The sequence below is a fragment of the Lycorma delicatula genome, chromosome 3, assembly GCF_047948215.1.
Source record: "Lycorma delicatula isolate Av1 chromosome 3, ASM4794821v1, whole genome shotgun sequence".
NCBI classification, from domain to species: Eukaryota; Metazoa; Arthropoda; class Insecta; order Hemiptera; family Fulgoridae; genus Lycorma; species Lycorma delicatula.
This window is the reverse complement of record NC_134457.1, coordinates 212,785,132-212,803,308: the sequence shown is the minus strand read 5'-3', so window position 1 is coordinate 212,803,308 and position 18,177 is coordinate 212,785,132. Positions and strand designations below refer to the sequence as shown.

Genomic DNA, 18,177 nt, shown 5'->3' with positions numbered 1-18,177 from the left:
TGATGTCTGTATGTACGTATGTATCTCGCGTAACTCAAAAAGGATTAGACGTACGATGTTGAAATTTTGTGTTTAAGACTGCTGCAACATCTAGTTGTGCAGCTCCCATTTTGATTGCAATCGACTAAACCTAAAGTGCCCAAAATCCAAAATAAAATTTGAATTTTGGACTTTTTCTTAACTTCAGTAATAACCCCTCATTAAGAGCTTTTCAACGATATATCATAAGCGGTACTTATTTTCGTTGGTTTTAGTTATAGCCAAATGAAATCTTAATTAATGGAATATTTGAATTTTGGAAGGGGAAAGCACATCGGTTCGAATCAGACGTCATCTCCTTTTTTTTTAATTTAAATATATTGATTTATTAATAATTATTAACCTGTGATTGTAAAAACATCTACGATAAATAATAATTCAATAACAACAATTAAAAAAAAAATATGAGAAGTTATTAATGAAATAAAATTTTATATACTTTTCATTTAAAAAACAAGTGCATATGTAATTTATAGGCGTACAAAGAAGTCATGTGGTGTCCACATCAGATTTTTTATAATAGCAAGGAAAAAGCAGTACAGATATTACTTAAAAAACTAGACATAAAAAGTAGTATAACTGTTAAAAAAAAAAATAAAAAATAATTTACGTACAAAATTTAATAATTAAACAATAGAATAACCCAAGAAAAATTAGTTAATTTTTCTTTGAACACAAAAAATATAATTAATTACATTGTAAACTACAGAATTCAATTTTTAAGAGATCGTTAATTTTCCTTTAATGATACGAAATAAATATAACACTTATTCAATAAATAATACAATGGGGAATTTTGATATTTACTTAAAATGTGAAAATATAATTTCCAAGATCACAGATTATTACAGAATTAAAATAAATAAATATAAATTGGAAAACCCATTCACGGGAAAATATAAGCTTTAATACATTGCTGTATATGACCTTCACAATAATTAACAAAAAATAAAGATAAAATTAAATTATGAATTATTTTAACACAAAACGATTTTTTTCTTTAACACAAAACAGATTTCTAGTTTGAAAAAAATCTACTGATAAACAAATAAATGATATTTTATTATAAACTAGCAGACCCGGCAATGCTTCGCTATTGCTAGATTTCAGTGTGTATAATATATATATATATTAAATGAACAGAATTGAAAGTTTGATATAACATTAACAAAATGAACATTACGGAACTTCACAAAATTTAACCTTTCCCTTTTACCCTTTCACCCTTCCTCTTTCCACATTTTCCTTTCCCATTTTCATTTTTACCATATTCCCTTCCTCATTTTCCTCTTTTCATTTTCCATATTTCCCCTCTTTCTATTATTTCCCTTTCCTCTTCCTCTTTCCCTATTTTCCCTTTTCTTTTTCTTACTTTTCCCTTTCCATTTTCTTTTCCAGTTTTCTCTTTTCCCCTCTTTTCTTTTTTCCATTTTCAAAAAAATTTGAATTTTGGACTCTTTCTTAACTGCAGTAATAAGCCCTCATTGAGAGCTTTTCAACTATATATCATAAGTGGTACTTATTTTCATTAGTTCCAGAGTTATAGCCAAATAAAATTTTAATTAATGAAATATTTGGATATTAGAAGGAGAAGGCATATCGGACTTCATCTTCTTTTTTTTTAATTTAAATATATTGATTTATTAATAATTATTAACCTCTGATTGTAAAAAAAGTTTTACGATAAATAATAATTCAATAGCAATAATAAAAAAATATCGGAAGTAATTAATGAAATAAGATTTTACGTATTTTTCATTTAAAATAAAAAAAAAATGTGTATGTAATTTATTAGGTGTACAGGGAAGTCATATGGTGTCTACATCAGACTTTGTTTTTTTTTAAATTGATCTAAGCAACTGATCAACCAAACTGGTACTTTCTTTCTTAAATTATTTTTTTTTTTTTATATATATTACTGTATGAATTAATAAAAATAAAAAATAAATTTAAACATGTATTTTGGAAATATAAACAAAAGATAAAGAAAAGGAAAAGGATAAAGAATTGTTTTATCCTTCAAAAAATGAAATTAATCAAAAATTAATAACTAATTTTTCTCAAAATACTTTTTGTCGGTTTTTAAAAACTGGTAGAAACGCGGAAAATTATCTATGAATAAATTTGAGAGGGCATCTGAAAAAATTGAATTTGGGTCATAAAAGCGAATATAAATACGCATATAAATTTCGACTATTCTGAACATAACAGAAATTTGTGATAATTCCGCAGACATCAATAGCATACGTGGAGATTTGGCCTTGCTGTATCGTTCAAATTCGTAGAATAAGGTCTTACCTTATAAATCATTATATTAGCAATATATATATATATATATATATACACACACACACACACACACACACACACACACACACACACACACACACACACACTTATATAAGTCGTGTAATTAAAAAAAAGATCAATAAACAGAAACCAAAAAATAAACCTTGTAAATTTAATGAGAAATGCAATGCGATAAGAGAGCGATTTGACCTTGCTCCTTACATTTAAATACTATGTAAATACAATAAAAATTATAATAATTTTATATAAATACTTAACAGTCATATAATAAAACATAATCTCTATAAGTAGAAAAATATCCCGTTAAGTATGTTGTAAGAAAGCTAGATTTGCTACACCTAACCCACCGGGTTGGTCTAGTGGTGAACGCGTCTTCGCAAATTATCTGATTTCGAAGTCGCAAATTCCAACGTTCAAATCCTAGTAAAGGCAGTTACTTTTATACGGATTTAAATACTAGATCGTGAATACCGGTGTTCTTTGGGGATTTCAATTAACCACACATCTCAGAAATGGTCGACCTAAGACTGTAAAAGACTATACTCATACATATCATCCTCATTTATCCTCTGAAGTAATACCTGACGGCGATTCCCGGAGGCTAAACAGGAAAAAAAAAGTTTGCTACACCTACTTGATGACTGTGTGGAATTCATCACTGCGCAATTGTTACGATCATCTGTAGGTAGCGCGCGTCAGAACTGATGATTTCTTTTATACTGACTATGCATATTGTAAGAAGTTTTTATACCGATGTAGAGATTCCGTATCTGGATTTTTATAAAATATTTGTTGAATTTGTTCGGTTTATAATGTGAAAAAAGTGTTAGGAAGTGATGCGTTAAAGTGGAAGAGTTGAAGTAGATGGGTACAATGACTATAACTTCTGCACAAAATCTCCAATTAAAAGATTACGCTACATTTTGTTTTGTTTTTATTTATTTATTTATTTTTCTTGTTTAGCCTCCGGGAATTACCGTCCAGGTATTACTTCAGAGGATGATATGTATGAGTGTAAATAAATTGTAGTCTTCTACAATCTCAGTTCGACCGTTCCTGAGATGTGTGGTTAATTGAAACCCAACCGCCAAAGAACACCGGTATCCACGATCTAGTACTCAAATCCGTGTAAACGTAACAGCCTTTACTATTACTTGAACGCTGGAACTCTCAACCTCCAAATCAGCTGATTTGGGAAGAAGTTTTTTTTTATTAATACAAACCCGCTGAACATATACAAGTCGGCAAGACGAATTTCATATTCATGGAAAACCGCAGCACTATTATGTTATTCGGCTATAGACAGACATTGAGATATAACACGATAGTACAGTCTGGGCTTAGTCCTACTGAACAAATTGAAATGCCTGTCAATACGTTCTAAACAAGAAATGTTGCCTGCTTAAAATAGGTGATTACTGTATTTTTTGGAACCTGAGATTTTTTCTGATTACGGTAATAACATGATTAAAAATATTAATTTACATTCATAGATGAATAAGTTTAACCTGTAATTAATTACAATAATTTAATTACGCAAACTTTTCTATTTGTTTTTGTTAATAATAACACGTCAAAAATTGCGTAATGCTTATAACTACACGACTATTTTAAACTTTCAATCCACAATTCTACGACTCACGCGTCTCTGTTCGTCATAATATAATATAACTTAAACCAAAACAATTAATGTAAGAAATTTCTACTTTATTTGTATATACTTTTTTTAGTACGTTATGTTTTCTTCATGCTTGTGTTTTAAAGTACATTGACTAAAGAAAACAATTGCTCTTATTACAAAATAACAGGAAAATATAAAAGTCATTATTTATACAAAAAAAAAACCTAATTAAGCAGAAGAAAAACTGATGTTTTAAACATTGAAATTAAAATGACATCAATTAACTCATTTATATAAAATTAATATAAATTATATAGAGTGTCCAATATAAAACGCAACCCATCAATCACTCATCCATGAAATTTCAAAAGTCAAGCCTACTTCCTTACTCGTTACTGAAATGGACTCGTCCAACATCTGAACATCGCGGCGACGCAGTAGAACATTACCGATAGTAACAACAATGCAATCATAACGTTCAGTGTATTGCTAGAGACAAGATGGTGTTTTCGCTAGATGAACGTGTTATCATTGTCGAGTCGTACTTCAGTACGAAATCAGTGGTTGCAATGCAAGATTTGTTTCGCCATAAGTACCCGGATAAACCAGCTCCTAACAAAACATCAGTATTAAGGTTAGTCGCAAAAGTTAGAGAGACTAGTTCTGTTAATAACAAGGAACACAAAAGATCTGCGTCAGTGTTGAATACAGATACAGTCACTGAAATCAAAGACCGAATACTAGCCTCGCCAAATAAATCGATCAGACGTTTGTCTGCTGAGATTAATTTGTCTAAATCAACAGTTAATCGGGCGACCAAACGATTACAATTACGACCTTATTGCATTCAAACGGTTCATCGACTTCTTGAGCCCGACAAAGAAAAACGGCTACAATATTGTCAACGGTTCCGTCGATTTCTGCGCGAGGGAATTAACGTTATGGATTCGTTATTTTTCACAGATGAAGCACGGTTTCATTTGGATGGCTACGTAAATAGCCAAAACAGTATAATTTCGAGCGCTGAAAATCCCCACGTTTATCACGAAAAAACAATTACACCCGCAGAAGTTGGTCGTGTGGTGCGCGATATCGCGGAAGAAAATAATCGGTCCTATTTTTTTCGAGTACACCATTAATACAGAACGATATCAGGATATATTATTTCAGTTCATCGCACTGTTGGAAGAGGAACACAGATACTGCTGGCTACAACATGACAGTGCGACATCGCACTACGCAGTTCAACTTCTGATTTCGTCGAGGAATTCTTTGGTAATCGTTATCGGTCGAGGCTTGTGGCCATCAAGATCTCCAGATTTGACTGCGGCGGATTTTTTTCTACGGGGTTACCTCAAAGAAAAAACCTATAGCAACAATCCACGAACACTTGAACGATTGAAAGTCTATGTTGAACAAGCCGTATTAAATATCCAGCCACAAACTTTGAAAAAAGTTGCAAGAAACGCTGTAAAAAGAATTGAAGCTTGTATTCAAGAAGATAGCGGCCACTTCCAACATTTACTCTAAATGTAAGGTAATGGATGGTAATAATAAAAATTACATTTACCAATATAAGGTTGGGTTGCGTTTTATACGGGACACTCTGTATAATGTTATGTAACATTATCATGATATGCGTCTGCGTCCATACACAGAGACAATAATGTTTAAAACATTAGTCTAATCTCACGGCAGAAGTCGCAATTACTTTACTAGTACCACTAGAACGTGACTGTACACAGCAGTAGTTCGTAAACTCCGAAAATGCACCTCACCTTGTCAAGTAGTACTGAATCCGAAATTAATAAAAGGTTCAGTTTTTTATTAGTAAACCTAAACGTAATCATAAACCTACAAATAACTTTATTTTATTGGAGGAAAAACTATTCAATGAAATAAAAATATTTTTTCAGAAAACAAATCTTTTTTGAATGCTTTATCTGACATCTAATTTTTAATACCAATATAAAAAGGTTTACGCTGTAATAATGTTCTACGAATCGCAGCACATAGACAATTTGGCATTTTTTGTGTCAGTAATTATGTACGAATAAATTTATTTTAAATTTGTCAATCTACAATTAATTATTTGTTTATAAATGAATACGATAAACAGCAGTCATCAGTTACAATTATTCAAAAGACTGTCAAAAGTTTTTAATTTTATTATTATTGCTACGTATCTAAAGGCTTTAACTATACTTTAAAAACGTTTCAAAATACTTTTTAAACAGGAGAATGATCCCACAATACAATATTCGGTGGTATTTAATGAATTCTCAAAATAAATCGAGCCGTAACGTATAATTAATAAGAACATCCATAAATTTTGACCTTCAGCGAACAAGGATAAGGTCACCTAGATAGATAAATATTTTCATTTACTGATAACCAGTAAAAACAAAGCGGAAACGTGAAATCGTTAATAACGTTACGTGAAAACATTTAACTATCATTTACTCGTATTATTATTATTTATAAACACGTCAGCTTATATTAAATTAAAGAGACAAATTTTTATCGTACCTAAACAAATTATTATATGAAAAAACCTATATTTTACCAGTATGCGTAAATAACATTTATCAAGAACAATAACTTTCAGTTCCGTATGACGCTTAATAACGGGTGACTGAAGATTTAGGATAAAATAATGTTTAAATTAACCAGTCAATAGCTTATAAAATGAAAGTTTTAAAAATGGAGATTCACTGATTAATTAATATTTTTTATACAGAAAGTTAATATGTTAAATCTGTGCAAATAACTTCAACTACTTCCACGAAAATATTTTTTTGTTTTCTTTTTTTAAGTCAAGGTCGGTTTTACTTCACTCTAATTACTTTTTTCGATAACATTAATAATTTAATTTCACTACTGAAATTTATTTTCAAAAAAATGAAGAAAGTTAAAGAAATTTCCTTGTTTAGTAACTTTTTAACTTAACTTACACCCACGTTAAACGTATAAAAAAAATTCTAAAATTATGATAAATGACTAATAACTATTACGTACAAGGAAGTGTTGTAATCGCGAAAAATTTCGGTTTTCAGATTTCAACGAAAATATACATTTTGAGCATCCCTGGATCCATTTTGACTAGTTCGGCGTGACCTCTACGTACGTACGTATTTTGCATAACTCAAAAACGATTAGCCGTAGAATGTTGACATAATAGATCTAGGACTGTTGTAACATCTATTCGTGCACCTCCCCTTTTCATTGCAATCTACTGGACCAAAAGTGTCCAAAAAAACCAAAATCCAAAATATTTGGATTTTGGCCTTTTTCTTAACCGCAGTAATAAGTCCTCATTAAAAGCTTTTCAATGATACATCGTAAGTGGTACTTATTTTCATCGGTTCCAGAGTTATAGCCAAATAAAATTTTTTAATTAATGAAATATTTGGATATTACAAGGGGAAGGCACATCGGTTCGAATCAGACTTCTTTTTTCCTTTTCTTTTTCTTAACTTTTATCTAACTTTGTTAGATGCTTACAATTTTGCTCTAAATTGAAAGAGACAGACACATGTGTCTCTTAACTTTTATTACTTTTTTTCTTACTTTATTTTTACTTAAAAAAATAAAAATAAATTTCTTTCTGACACTTATTTTTATTAAAATTGTTATATTTTAAATATATAATAAAATCAAACTGTTATGAATTTATAGCGAACAGAAATTTCAATTTAACTTGTACGTCATGATGATAAAAATACATCACGGCTGTAAAACGGAAACGGATGTAATCGAAGCAAGGGGAAAACAATTATCATAAAGCTGGAATAATTATCGAATGAAATTAATATAATTTTCCCTAAAATGTAAAATTACCAGTAGCAGCTTGCCCATTTTAATACGACATAATTTTACAGGTATTGATGTAAGATACGAAGGATGTCTGAAACATTTTGAGCCTAACATAGAAAAACGTATTTTTTCCGTCAATAGTTTTTTCAACAGTCTCCTTTCAAGTCGATACACTTTTTCCAGCGATAATCCTTCCAAATAGTAGCTGGCGTCTTTCTCCGCAAAATAGGCGTTTACGTATGCGATAACCTCCTCGTCCGATGAAAATTTCTTTCCTCAAAGCGAAACTTTTAAAATTAGGAGACAAGAAAAAGTCGCTTAGGGCTAGATCTGGTGAATACGGTGAGTGGTCATCCGATTCAAGATGCAATTCGTGAATTTTAGCCATGGCGACCGTCGAAGTGTGAGCAGGCGCATTGTCCTGATCTGATGGAAAGACTTTCTTCTTCATATGCGGTCGTTTTTTTTTTTTAAATTTCTGCCTTCGGCATGTCAAGTAACGATGCGTAATACTGTCCCTTTATTGTTTTACCTTTTTGAAGATAATCGATAAACAAAATTCCGTTACTATCCCAAAAAACAGTCGCCATCACCTTCCCGAGCGATGGAACAGTCTTCGCCTTTTTCGGAGCAGGTTCACCCTTTGCAGTCCACTGTTTTGACTGTTGTTTCGTCTCAGGAGTGTAGGAATGGATCCACGTTTCATCTAGTCATGAATCGACGTAAAAAATCTGATTCGTTTTGCTTAAACTGCTTCAGCAGGGCCTTGAAAATGTTTATTCGAATGCGTTTTTGGTGCAAACGCGGCACCCAACGCGTGGATACCTTACGCATATCCAATTCTTCAGTTAATATATGACAAACACGTTCTTTCGATATGCCTGTAGCCTCTGTTATCTCTCTAACCTTAATTCATCGGTCGTCCATTTGATGAACTTTTTCGATGATATCGATGGTAGTTGCAGTTTTTGGCCGACCAAGCTGATACGACCGTGCTTAAATTCAGCTGCCCATCTTTTCACGGTGGCAAATGATGGGACAGAATCCCCCGTAAACAGCGTTTAACTCTATTTTAATTTGCGTAGGCATATTCCCTTTCAAATGCAAGTATTTAATCACGATATTCGATTTTTTCCATTTCACAAAAACACTTACAAAGATTTACTCAAAGAATTGTCAAACAATTGAGCGTCCAAAATGGCTGAAATTTTAACGAGTACCTTTCAACGCATGCGCGAATATATTACCAAACTTCTTTTGACGAGTGCTGCCATCTTCATGTTGTGGCTCAAAACTTTTCAGACAACCCTCGTATGCACCAGAACATGATTTTCAAGCGGGTGCAAATTTAGATGAAGAATTCTTTTCTTAGCCTTAAAAGACAACCGGACCAAAACTTTTCTGTTAATAAAAATAATGGCTGTTTTAATCATGACATTGATTTAATAAACTTTTTCCGTTCGATTTATAACTAAATAAACTATTTTAAAAACTTGCCTTGAATAAATTTATCCTTAAAAATTATGCATTACTCGCATTGGCACTTTATTTTAAGTTGCCGCGATAAAAAAAAATAATCAGTGTTCTCATTTACCGTTAGGTTCCGTACAATTATTTAATACTCCTGTGGCCTAACGCGAGGTTTGCAGTTAGAAAAAAACACAGTAAATTTCTGAAAAAGAGATAAAATTTAATACTTTTTATTAACGTTTCATATTGTTCTCGCAGACCACTATTGTAAATTACATAATAGAAGAGCTACACGATTCGGGGGGGGGGATAATTAATTCTCTTTTGTTTTTGGGTTTTTTCATGATTTAAAGGAGCGATCAGTACTCTAGGTATAATCGATTTAAAAAAATTACTGTTTCAGATTGGTTCCTCTCTTTTAAGCAGAGACGTACTTTCCGTAACGAACGAATGTTATACAAAATCGAAATGTTAAAAAACCTCATAAGGGAGTGTATTTTTTATAATTGAAACGGTCTTCTGATTTATGTTGAATAATATTTTTGGTTACTTTAAGAAAGATTTAGGTGTAAATTTAAAAGTCCAAAATCGGGTTGAACAATATGCTTTAATCAGAAACAATTTTTCGTATATTGATTACTGATTATACTGACCAAATTACATAATCTCATCCTAATGCTTTAATAAGTCCCACCTCATCCAATAGCATTAGGGACTATAATAAGTCCCATCTAATGCTTTAATAATTTCAATTTTTTTATTGATCCATTCATTTTATACCGAATCCGCTTGGTTTGCCTTTTTTAATTAATTTTTTTAACCTTAGTTACCTTTTAACAGAACTAAAATTTAATCAGAACTGAGAATCGATCTTTAGATGCATTTTACAATCTCTTATAATTATTATATTTTATAATTCTTTTCCAAATACTAATCGTTACTAATATTATTAATACAGTGGAAATAACAATTAATATTGAATTCGATAAACAAAGAAAATTCTGAGAATCTTAAATTACGGGTCATCTTAATGGGAATATTAATTTAATTCAGATTAAAATATACCATTATTTTAAATGAGTAACTATGTAGATGTAAAAAGTATTATTTAATTAACACAACGACCGTATTATGATTAGATATTCATCTACTTAATACGGAGCGACAGCTTCCAGTAAAATGAACTTTCAGTAAAATACTACTGTATTCAAATATAACTTGGCTACAACGGCAGTAGATTTATTTTAGATCAAGGACAAAAGTGACGCAGACTATTTTTTAATGGTTTTTTTTTTAATTATTAAACTATAGAAAAAGAACCGGCAATTCAAATTAAAACGTGGAGGAAGGAGCGAAAAAATTAATTTTACGTAAAATAGATGAAAGCAGGTAAATTCGTCATCCATTAATAAATTTCACAAAAAGATGTCAAATAATAAAAATAAAATGTATAAATTTGGCGAAAATAAAAAAATTACCAAAATCAAAACAGGTTGCAACGATCTAATTCAATAAATGAAAATGAGATTCTTATATAATACAAATTTCTTCTTGTTACAATCAAAGCAAATAAAATTAGTTAAGAGATAAAAAACAGCGATAAATATATTTTAATAATCTGAGACTCGTAACCGGTTGAAGCCATGAGACTACTGTTATAGTGTTTCACTTGTTTCGCAATCCACTACTGCTGAAATACATCCATCAATTTAAAAAACAGACAACAATTAATTAAATTTAAATTTGTCTAAATTTAAGATACAATGCGTTCGGAAAGTCGCTGTACAGTATGCTTTAGAATTACGTGGTAAATTCTGTTCTTTCGGCGTTAGGTTAATTCTTCTGTGGGTTCGTTGGGCTCAGTAATAAACCAAAATGCCAGTTATCGAGTTGTATGAGTGAACGTGCTTAGTTTCATTTCCTGTTGTTTCGTTTATCGAAATCAATAGTTGCAAGAAACGTAACGGTCGTAACGATCGCTAGAAGGACGCGTTTTTCTCGTTGAACAGTCTTTGGTGAAGATAAAAAATATACTTATTTAGTGAAATACAAGTTTTCTGAAAAGTTACCAAATAACCTCTTGTTCCTCACCGCAATGCAGTTGGAATTCTTATCGATAAATTTCAGGCAAGTTCTGTTGAAGACGCTGATCGAAGTGAAATACCGCCTAAACTAAACGAACAGAAACTGCTTGATAAAAGTCCATCAAAGTCGACGCGTAAGTTAACACAGCAGCAAGATATCGGACTTGTTACCTCACATAAAGCTGTAAGAAAAGAACTGAAATTTTTCCCATACAAAGTAATGTGTGTTCAAGAACTTAAATCTACAGATCGTGCCAAAAGACTTAATTATTATCAACGGTTTAAACTTTTTATCGACCAAAATTCTGTAGGTATCTTAGAGATTACGTTTTTTACAGATGAAATATGGTTTCATCTGGGAGAATATATTAATTCACAAAATATACGACTGTATTCGGTAACTAACCCCCCACCTCCACCGCCATGAACAACCACGAAAAATCTTTATATGAAGCGAAAATTGGAATCCGGGTCGGTGTGAGTAGAACACGCATAGTGGGTCCAATCTTTTTTTGAAAATGAAGTTAATAGTGATCACGATTTTCCTGTTTTAACAAACTTCATTCGTCTAACAGAAGTGAAAATCAGTCACGATTGGTTCCAACAACAGATAGCGCCACAACTAACAGGTCAATGAATTTTTTTACGAAATGTCTTTAGTGAACGAACATTTCGAGGGGTTGTGGCCTACACGATCGCTCGATATGATTCCCCCAGATTACTTTCTATGGGGGGGTACCGAAACAAGCAGTGTATCGTAACAGACATACACGATTGACGAACTAAAAACCGCAATAACGGCATACGTACGAGGCGAAATTCCAGTACATCAACTGATTAAAGAGTTTGAAAATAAATTGAAACTTTTCAACACCTTTTATAAACTATTCCAGTTATTTTAATATTCGTTTCTATAAAACAATGAAATAAAACATATTAAGAAAGTTTCGCCATTACATTTCCGTAATTTCAGCGCACAACTTTCCGAACGCTCTGTATAATGCAACTCTTTTTCATTAATCTATAAAATTTATTATTTTAAACAAATTTTCATCGTGATATGATTTTTCATTATTATTATTATTTTTTTTTAATGCTTTGCCTAGAAACTAAAAATAAAGAAAATTTATTTTTTTTAAATGATTTTATTTTATTATTAAGGCATTTTTATTGGTTGTATTTAACCTTTTTATCATTTACTGAATTATTTTAACATCACGAATTTTGTATTATTCTACCTTTCTTTGAGTACAAAAACTACGCAGCTTACTAATCATTTAAATCATTTTACAAATAAAACAACTCGTTACAAAATACTGTATAATATAAACGTGAATATATATTTAATAAACCTGAGCCACCATCTTACATCTGATTGCAAATAAAGTTATCCCAAAGTTTTTTTTTATACTTAAAAAAAATTTAACGTGTAATAAAAAACTTAAAAATCTATGATTAATGTTTATTAAATTTCGAATATTTTTTTTTTTTCAATTTTTCAGCAAAGGTGGAGTTATCTTATCTGTGCAGCAGTTAAGCATACATGTAGTGAATTAGCGTGATAGTCTATGTGTAAAAAGGTATTGTCTTTGCGGAAGTACATTAAAATTTCTACTGTAGATTAAAATATTAAATTTTCATATTGCAAACTCGTAGAACTAAACGAGCGACTTGGAAATAAATAAACGCCTATCTCCGTGGCAGAGTGGTAGCTAGCGTCTGAACATTTCATCCGGTGGTTCGAATCCCGGTCAGGCACGGCATTTTTAATACGCTACAAAAATTCCATTTCCATATCCCACGCACAAGCTTCAACCTTATGTGGTTAAATCATAAAACCAAAAAAATATATCTGTGACTACCGGGTGACCCACATTTTGAACTCGATTATGGCGTATCGAATCAGAAAATGAGAATGATTATTGTACTAGAAGGATCCTAGTGGTTTAAAAATAATACCTACAGTTGAGGTTTTTATCGGGTAAATTGTAATTTATGTTAATACACGCGTAGATAAGAAATTAAAGCATTAAAATACGAATAAAACACTACATAAACAAACAGTATAACGAAAATTACAATTTAAAAAATGTATTATTCAACATTAACAAGCGATTAAAATAGTATTTTTATCACACAGAGATTTTAATACTGAATGAAAATAGCATACAAAAAGATATGCGCTAACAGTCATTCATGAATGTGCCGTGCCTATCAACAAGTAAAGGCTATCAACTTTCCAAATCGCGTCAATGAAATCGGCAATAACGTAATAAAATATGTAACTTGAAGCAGGCATTTAATTAAACTAATACGTCATCAAAAAATATTGACGTCAAACAGAACGTGAAAGATTTTTAAAACGTACACAAAAATCTATATATGCGGTATATTTCAAAATTAATCTCCTTCTTTAAGAAATCATAATTCTAAATATGTTACAGCGCGTATTTTTATTCATACTAGACGTACTTTGTACAAAACTCGGTTAAAAAATATTTACGTTTTATTTTGTAAAGAGGCCTTAAAAAGTTCAAAGACTAAGAGAAAAATAAATACAACGGATAAAAATGTAATAGTTGCACGCTATTTTTGGATAATAAAACTTTAAAATAGTAAACAAAATGTAAATTAACAAACGTCAGTAGATAAATTTAAATTTCAAATCTCAAACAAGATTATCTTTAATAATCGTAATTTGTTAACTAAAATTACGTAAAAATGTTTATTTATATTATTGTACCGTTATTAGAATACTACTTTCATAATCAAACAAAATATCGTATCGATCGCATAGGCGAAACACACGCGGAACGCAAAGGCTAAGTGCAGTGTCGCGTGCACTAATTTTTGGAATAAACTAATTTCATAAAACAAAAATTAATTTTCCATAAATTCTTAATAAAGTATATGTCGCGATATGAAAATGTATTGAATTATAAGATGTGTTAATGATGAATTAAACAGACACGACAGCAATCCTTAGAAAACAATGGAATTTGGATTCGCAACTTTTTCAACATTTACTTCACGGAATGATTCAAAATGACATGCCAATAATTTAGGAGGATCTGTGGTAGAGGAAAATTAATATGAACAAAAAGGTTCCGATAAACAGATGTTCGAAAACGCTTTACTTTCAAATTACAGATAGCGAATGTTGATTCCTAGTCCCAGGGTAAAATGAAACCGTAATGAAATTCTTGGAAATCAAATTAAGGGGCAAATTCGAAAGTTTTATAAGTTTTTTGACCTCAAAAGTTTAATAAAACATATTCCAGAACTCTATGTGTAGTAGTTCACAAGAAAATGGTTGCAAAGTGTTCCGTTCCACTTTTAGTCGTCTGGTGCTGCTACCTAGCGAGAGCTAGAGCTTCCCGGCAAGTTCTGATCATATGATGTTTTACGTCATGATGTGCAAGAAGCGGTCATGATCGTATAAGTAACCTGTACTCATTCGACGCCCGAATCCTGCAAAGAACAGTCGCATTTTTCATTTCGTCCGGATGGACGATTAGTGTTACTAGTACAGGGTGATTTTTTAGTCCTGTTACCCAATTGTTAATATCTGGTAATTTTTTTCTAAGGGAAATTTTGATTTGTGACACGAAGTTGGTAGCGCTACTCAACCGGTATAGATACGGCAATGTGAGTTGATTCTCCTTGAGCTGTGTAAACTTTTGTGCCGTTTCCGGTTGTGTTACGAACAGAATGTCTTTTACCATAGAATGAGTTTTCATTCTTGAATAATATTTTGCTATGAAATCGTACGCGAGCGTAAAAGAATCATTTTAAATTAAATTTGTTGGTGTTCCTCCGCCAGAAAAAATGTCAATTTCTAGGCTAGCAAACCGATTTCGAGAGACAGGTAGTGTTTGCGACAGAAAACGTAGCGGTCGACCGACTCGCTTGACAGATGACATTTTACAGAATGTGAAAACAAGATTGCTCAATTCTCCACGGAAAAGTTAACGAAAACTTTCCACGCAAGTCGGTTTGTCATATTCGAAGTGTTCAGAAAGCTGCTAAAAAAATTGAAATTGTATCCGAATCGCGTACGATTAGTCCAAGACCTTCAGCCTCCAGATTTAAACAAGCGATTGCAATATTGCCGTCGGTTTAGGTCTCTCGTAAACGATAACGGAATCGAATTTTTAAACACGGGGTTCTTTAATGACGAAGCTTGGATCCATCTCGACGGTTATGTGAATAGTCAAAACTGTCGAATTTGGGCGGTTGAAAATCCTAAAGCTTTACAAGACAAATCTTTGCATCCTGAAAAAATTGGTGTAGTGTGCGATATCTCGTCATCGTATAGTCGGACCCGTATTCTTCGAACAGACAGTAAATGGTGAAGTATACAGGAATAGTGTGCGCCAATTTGTGTCCCTCCTGGAACCTCAAGAACGGTATTGCTGGTTTTAGAAAGACGGCGCTACATGCCACACGTCTCGAGAAACCGTGGATTTTCTGCAAGAGTTCTTTGATGATCGAATAATAAGCAAGGGCTTATGGCCTCCAAGGTCCCCAGACCTCACATCTCCTGACTACTTTTTGTGGGGCTATAGTAAGTCCGAGGCCTTCAAAAACAATCCTTACACTATTGATGATCTTAAAGTCAATATTACAAACTTAATCACGAATATTTCCGATGCAACTCTTAGAAAGGTTTCTGCTAATATGCTGAAAAGAGTCCGTGCGTGTATAACCGCAAGGGGTGGGCATTTTGAGCATATTCTTAAACAATTATGTAAATAATAGCTTTTTATTAAATCTGTTTTGTAAGAAATAAATACATTTCTTTATTCCACCTAAATTTCCATTTCTTAAATTACATTTAAAATTGGGTAACAGGACTAAAACATCACTCTGAAGTATACTTGATAATGTTCAAGTCTAGTTATGTTAGCATTTATTATTGTCAATTTAGTTTGTCATGTTAGTTATTATCTCAAGAGTAACAACATATTAAACATAAGAATTCAAAGGCAACAAGGAGTTATTTCATTTCTTCATCATCAAATACAGTCCATACTCGCTTTAAAATCTACCACAACGTTTAATGATCCTTACGGGCAGGATCTAATCCAAAGCAGAAAAAATGAGCCTGAAAAACGCGTTTTTAGGATTGCCAATAAAAAAAAATAGAAATTCATACAAAATTTGTATAAATTTTATTCTAAGAAAATAGATATACATAAAACCAAAAGAAAACAAATATAAGTTATAAAACTTCAAATTTTTTAAACAAAACTGACCAAAATGTGTAACAAAAACGTTAAAGTTTTAAACAGGGCAATAAAAAATTGTTTGGAAAATTTATTTCAGAGTTGTGAATAACACCAGATCAATAATTAAATTTGTGTGTTGTACGTGAATAATACACTAAGCGGTTTTGTACTGCCGCTTTAATTTCCTACATCAGCTATGAAATTCTACCGCGTAAGAGCTGAATTTTATTTACTTCGGGAGGGATTACAGGAACCTTTTCATCCAAAGGACTTTCCGGAGCTACTTAGCAGAACCTCCTGTAAGGGATCCACCTATCTTCAGTATAGTGGCTACTAAAGAAGGTGCCTCTAATTAACTCGAAAAGTTCTTTGGAAGAAAATATTCCACTATCCTGAAAGATTTGTTTTATTACTGTAACGGATAATTTGTAAGTATTATCTCTTTTTCATCCTGCTGTTCCAACGAAATTTATTTAGTTTTAAAATACGTTCGTTTATTCGAGATATAATAAAATGTTTTTCGAGAGGTGTTTAAAGAATTTAGTTTAAAAAAATTGTCCGATAATAATGAAGATAAGATTTCGGGTCAGATTCTTTAAATTCTTCCAGTAAAATTACAGTTAAAACATTTTCCTCGCGGCTGGCGATTGGAGCGAGAACGGTATTAATTTAAATTTAAAATATACTTTGGAACTAATTTTCGGCAGTGATAACTGGAAAATAAATTTTTTCGGGCTTTTACTTGAAAAGAATCTTTCGATCTGTAGAATACATTACTGAAATATTTCTAGTTTCTTCACGGTACATTGAAAGTTACATAATAGAAAAAAAAAAAAACACGATTAGCCGATGCAAGTTACAACAGGAAAACCCAACGTTGGCATGCACCAACAAGAATATTCTTAAACGAGGGGAAAGTCCGACGATTCTAGGAATCACAAAGTGGGGCAGGGCGCATGCGCGCTACTGCCTCTCGGTGTTGTACACGCCGGTTCGCCGGTCGGTGAAATTGTCATTTGCTGTTGAGACTGTAACCGTGTGACTTCGTAAAATTGTGTATTGAAGAGTGCAGTGACCGAATTGTGGAAGATCTTTTTATTCGCAGTAATATTGCGTAACGTTAAATTTATATTATAAAAAAAGTCATTTATAAAAGTAGAAAGTTTCAAGTGAATATTTAACACCTCCGTTATACTCGCAGCACATTTCGCCGCTTTGTTTTTTAAAAGTTAAAATTAATCCATCAAGAGTCGACTTTAAAAGTTTGAATAAAAATAATTCAGAAGTTGAATCGTTCCGACCGGTCAAAATGAAAGTCAGCAGGTAAACATAGAGTACAAGTAAATTAAAGTTAGTAAGTTAGTATTAAAATAGTAAACAATGGTGACCGATCAATTATTAAAATTACGTAAACAAAACTACGTTCATACATCTACTTTTTACTATGTAGTTACTAATAGTAAAACAGTTTATTTTTACACGTGTCTCTTTAATTTTACTCGATTTTATCACTTATCTTTGTAATGTTAAATAAGATACGCGTATCGTTAGTCCATATGAATGAAAGTTAACAGTCACGTTTTAATAATTAAACGTTTGTAATCGT

General features: G+C 31.7%; 2 protein-coding genes across 6 annotated transcripts in view; one reads left to right on the top strand and one right to left on the bottom strand.

Annotated features, from left to right (window-relative positions):
• The window catches only part of LOC142322412 (electron transfer flavoprotein beta subunit lysine methyltransferase-like), a 110,088-nt gene that overhangs the window by 75,328 nt on the left and 16,583 nt on the right, over positions 1–18,177 (bottom strand). The gene's annotated exons all lie outside the window — the stretch shown is intronic.
• Positions 1–18,177, top strand: part of Gadd45 (Growth arrest and DNA damage-inducible 45) — a 54,391-nt gene that overhangs the window by 25,717 nt on the left and 10,497 nt on the right. The window contains exon 1 of one of the 3 annotated variants that reach the window (XM_075361471.1): positions 17,573–17,894. The exons of the other annotated variants lie outside the window; for them this stretch is intronic. Within the exon in view, the coding sequence (XP_075217586.1) occupies positions 17,881–17,894 (14 nt within the window). The 5' untranslated portion in view covers positions 17,573–17,880. Of the gene's footprint in view, positions 1–17,572; positions 17,895–18,177 lie in introns of those variants that run through there. 3 annotated transcript variants of the gene reach the window in all.